The sequence below is a fragment of the Eptatretus burgeri genome, chromosome 17 (assembly GCF_056783735.1).
Source record: "Eptatretus burgeri isolate ZD-2024b chromosome 17, Ebu_testis_v1, whole genome shotgun sequence".
In the NCBI taxonomy this organism is placed as follows: Eukaryota; Metazoa; Chordata; class Myxini; order Myxiniformes; family Myxinidae; genus Eptatretus; species Eptatretus burgeri.
Window position 1 is genome coordinate 10,312,448 of NC_140977.1, and position 4,629 is coordinate 10,317,076.

General features: G+C 41.7%; 1 protein-coding gene across 1 annotated transcript; it reads left to right on the top strand.

Moving 5' to 3' along the window:
* Window positions 1–2,308: 2,308 nt before the first annotated feature.
* On the top strand, window positions 2,309–4,293 carry LOC147009280 (uncharacterized). The gene is made up of 5 exons (XM_085862121.1): window positions 2,309–2,552; window positions 2,727–2,899; window positions 3,030–3,269; window positions 3,420–3,647; window positions 3,794–4,293. The coding sequence occupies exons 1-5, from the start codon at window positions 2,405–2,407 to the stop codon at window positions 4,136–4,138; spliced, it is 1,134 nt and encodes a 377-aa protein (XP_085718247.1). The 5' UTR covers window positions 2,309–2,404; the 3' UTR covers window positions 4,139–4,293.
* The last annotated feature ends 336 nt before the right edge of the window (window positions 4,294–4,629 follow it).

Here is a 4,629-nt window from a genome sequence, read left to right on the forward strand (position 1 = left end):
CGAAAAAGGCGGCTACCATCCGGAACAGATCTTTAATGTGGATGAAACCGGGCTTTTTTGGAAGAAAATGCCCGAAAGGTCATACATACACAAAGAAGCTAAAACGATGCCCGGTTTCAAGGCTTTTAAGGACAGGGTCACGTTGTTGCTGGGAGGAAATGTCGCTGGGTTCAAGTTAAAGCCTTTCCTCATCTATCGCTCCGAGAACCCACGTGCATTGAAGCAGGTTAGTAAGTACACGCTGCCCGTTTACTATCGTGCAAATAACAAGGCATGGATGATGCAAGCTTTATTTGAGGATTGGTTCATCAACTGCTTCATACCCTCGGTCAAGCATTATTGTCTGGAAAAGGGCGTTCCCTTTAAAATTATCCTCCTGCTTGATAATGCCCCAGGCCACCCCCAGCATCTTGATGATCTACACCTGGATGTAAAGGTAGTGTATCTGCCTAAAAACATGACTGCTATCCTTCAGCCAATGGACCAGGGGGCTATAGCTACGTTCAAAGCGTACCATTTGCGCACAACTTTTTTCAAAGCTGTAGCAGCAACAGAAAGTGATGAAGTAACCCTTCGTGATTTTTGGAAATCATACAACATTTTACACTGCATAAAGAACATTGAATCAGTTTGGGAGGGAGTGACAGAAAAGTGTATGCAAGGCATATGGAAAAAATGCCTAAAACGTTTCATGAATAATTTCGAAGGGTTTGACAAAGACGAACATGTCGATGTCATAAATAAAAAAATTGTGGAACTTGCTAACATGCTTAATTTAGACGTTGAAGTGGAAGATATTGAAGAATTAGTGGAATATGTCAAGGGAGAGCTAACTAACGAAGATTTAATAGAGTTGGAAGCGCAGCAGCACTTGGAAGAGGAAGAAGAAAAGGAAAGAATGGAAGAAGTACAAAAGAAGTTCACTGTAAAGGGGTTAGCTGGTGTGTTCTCGAAAGTGAATGCGGCTATATTAGAACTAGAGGGTATGGACCCGAATGTTGAACGGTTCACGAAAGTGGAACGGCAAATGAATGAACTTTTACGATGCTATCGTGAAATTTATGAAGAACAAAAGAAAATTTCAAAGCAGACCACACTAACGGGATTCTTCTCAAAAGCTACACCCAGGACCCCTACTCCTACAAGTCCTTCCATTTCCTCGCCATCATCTCCCTTACCCAGGACCTCTACAGCTCCTGATAACCCTGCTGCTAACTCTGATGATGACCTTGATAATGAACACGACTTTGTTTGGTAAAAGTTCGGTATCTTTAGCTGCAGATACATGTGCCATCACATATTTTCATGTGATGAGGGGGGTGATTGCTAGAAGGGAGAACCACTACCACACTTTGAAGGATTCGATGACTAAAATGTTAATCTGAATGTCTTTTTTTTTTATAACTTTAATTTTTTTTGGTACATCATTTTTATAATTTTTGCTGATTGTATTTTTATGTTCTATAATATGTAAGAGTTGTGCAAATTAAAACAAAGTTATTAAGTTGGAGTTTCCTTTAGACCTTTTCTTTATTCAGAATAAATAAAAACGATTACCTGCATTTACAGTATGCAAACCTAAAGCCGGTATCTCACTGGGCTGCGACAGCTCGCGGCAAAATGCGAACGGGATTCTCCAAAATGTCTGGAAACGTTTGCGGTGGTTCTCAATTTCCTCGTGTGAGTCGCTCTGGTGTCGCTTGAATTTTGAACATGTTCAAAAAATTGTGCGACAAATTTTCTCTCAAAATAGTCAGAGTCGTCGCGGTTGTCTCGAACCGGTCTCGAACCCTTCTCATTTTAGTTTCCGTGAGTCAGAAGGTGCGACATATGTGAAACAACTTTGTGAGGGATTGGCGACCTATGAAACTAAATTGTGACTGATTGGAGAAAAAAATGATAATCTGTCCTGGGACCCCTGAGAGTGCGACAAAACTGCGGTTCAATAGAGAATATTTTCGGAAGAAATTGCGACATAACTGAGGCACTTTGTAACTAAATTGCGACAAAAATATTCGCGCGAATGTCTTCCGAATGTCATGCGAATATCGCAATTTAGTCGCAGTTTCGTAATTATATCGCAATTTGTTCTCAATGACGTAATTTCCAGCCATATATAAAGCTTCTCGCGAACTGTTCGTGGCATTTTCTGGAACCTCTCACGCTGAACACAACGACCTGACAGTTTCACCATGCCACCCAAGGGCAACAAAAGAGGAAGGCTAGGGGTAAGGGGGCTTGTGCCTCTGCCCGACAGGTCCCTACAGAGGAAGTGGAGCCTGTTGTGTCTGATGAGGAGGACTCTGAGGCTTCCTCCCAGCCTGCCCCAGGTCAGGAAAAGAAAAAAAGAAAGACAGCTGCAGCTGATGGGGGATACCCCTGGAAGGATGGACACCAAGATACAATGGCGGAATTTTGGCTCAATCACCCAATCTTCTATGACAAGACACAACAGCATTACAAGAACAAAGAAATGAAGATACAACTTATGAAGGATTTGATTCACCAAAACCGTGAGGATTGGGAGAAGATCCACAGCCCTCTGCCAACTGGTGAGTAAAAATTGTTCATTCATATAGGTGAGTTTTAGTTTGAAATTCAATCTTGCAAAAAATCAAATATGTAGGCAAGTAAATTTTCTCCCTCAGTGTGTGGGCAAGAATTGAATTTTTTCCCCATTTATTGAATCTTGTATTTTTCATTTTTGTATTATTTATATGTTACAGTTGCCCAAGTGGAAGCACATTTGCGAAACATGCGAACCAGATTTGTGAAGTTGGCGAAACGCAAATCTGGCGCCCCTGCGTTGACATTATCATACACAGATCAGAAGATCTTGGACCGGTATAAGTTTCTTCGCCCACACATTCAACGTAACAGGACAACAGCAACACGCACTGTAAGTATGAAAGAAAATGTAGTGCATTGCTTCAGTACATGTGTTCAAAACGTTTCAACCAATCTTATTCCTTTATTCTTGCAATATTCTTCTTTTTGTAATGGCTTCAACTTGTATTTTGTCCTTGCAGTTTCCTGGTGTACAGCCTGGAGTTGATGCTGATGATGATGAGGGGGATGATGATGATGGTGATGATGACCAGAGTCTGCAGGGGAGTCCGCAGGGAACAGCAGGCAGTCAGCAGGGGAGTCAGCGGCCCTCCACCTCCCAGACCCAGTCTAAAGGGAAAGGAAAGGGGAAAAACAGAAGACCACTCACTTCCCCTACACCAACCACTGTACCATGCATTGAGGACATGTCTGAGCTGGAGGTAACACACATTTTACAAAATAAGAATTTATCTTCAAGATGAAAACTTTGTCAACAATATAACAGATTGATCGTAATTTTTATTTATTAATTTATTCCTTCCTCTTCCTTCCTAGTTTTCATCTGCATAATTTTGTGTTTATTGTTGCAGATATTGCAACAGGCGAAGAACCTGATCTCCAATATCAGGGTCCCAACCAGGAGTGAGCACGAGAGGAGGGTTAGAGACTTCAGCAGGTATATGGAGTCAGAGATGATTCGAGTACCAGAAGCATCATGGGACGAGTGCAGTTACGCAATAATGCACGTCATCCGAGGCTTCAAGAATGCTCAGCAACAGGGTCACCTGCCCACTTCACAGCAGCAAACATACTTGCAGGTAAAGTATAACACATACACTTTTTTATTCCACAATATATGCATTTTTCAGTTCGATAAGAACTATTGAAACAAGAGAATACATTTCATCATAATATTTATATATTTTTGTTAAATAATTTTAATGAATACTCATTTCTTTCACAGAGTTATGGAGGCCAGTACCAGCAGCAGCAGGGAGGGTATTACACACAACAGACTGGTACCTTCCAGCAGCCGCAACAGCCTGGCACCTTACAGCAGCCTGGTACCTTTCAGCAGCAGAGTGGTAACTTCCAACACCACCAGCAGCACCGCCCGCCCGGTACCTTCCATCAGCAGCAGCCTAGTACCTTCCAGCGGCAGAGTGGTCAGGATGGTGGTGTCTATACCCAGCTCACGATGGTCAACAGATCAGTGTTGAGCCCAGCGTTTAACACCAATCTGGCTCTGGACACTAGCTTGAGCAACTTCTTGAATACTTCAACACCAATCCAGTCACCAGCACGATGACAGCAACTGGACACCCCCCACGTGACGCCCACCACAACAGCTGCAGCAGCCACCAGAGCCTCAGTTCCAGTTACACAGAGCGTTGACAATCCAAGTGGGAGGCTTCAGGAGGAGGACTGATACTAGAGCTATATTTTTTGGTGAATGGCCACCTGTTTATTTTTTTGATACTGTATGAAAACTTGTATGTATTTGTAACTTGACAGTGTATGCATTGTTTGCACTTGCATATTTTCATGTGACAATTTCATTTATTAAAGTCTTTTGCTACAATATGTTGTTCTGTTATTTCAAAATAAATTAATCAGAAATTTGCACAATGTATTGTCTACTAAATTTAATATATACATAGAAATCCACATGTTATCCATGCAATGTAATGTAGATAGATTCACAATAGTTCAATCCAGATATGACGAAAAAAAAAAAAACCTCATAGTCCAAATTGTAAAACCAGCATTGTCTGTCCTCTTTCTCTCCTGTTCTGAGTA

Excerpts from the sequence above, each read along its gene's own strand:
- LOC147009280 (XM_085862121.1), top strand. The coding sequence starts at position 2,405 with ATGGCGGAATTTTGGCTCAATCACCCAATCTTCTATGACAAGACACAA. Across the intron at positions 2,900-3,029 it reads GGACAACAGCAACACGCACT|TTTCCTGGTGTACAGCCTGG; the intron begins GTAAGTATGAAA and ends TTGTCCTTGCAG. Across the intron at positions 3,648-3,793 it reads AGCAGCAAACATACTTGCAG|AGTTATGGAGGCCAGTACCA; the intron begins GTAAAGTATAAC and ends TTTCTTTCACAG.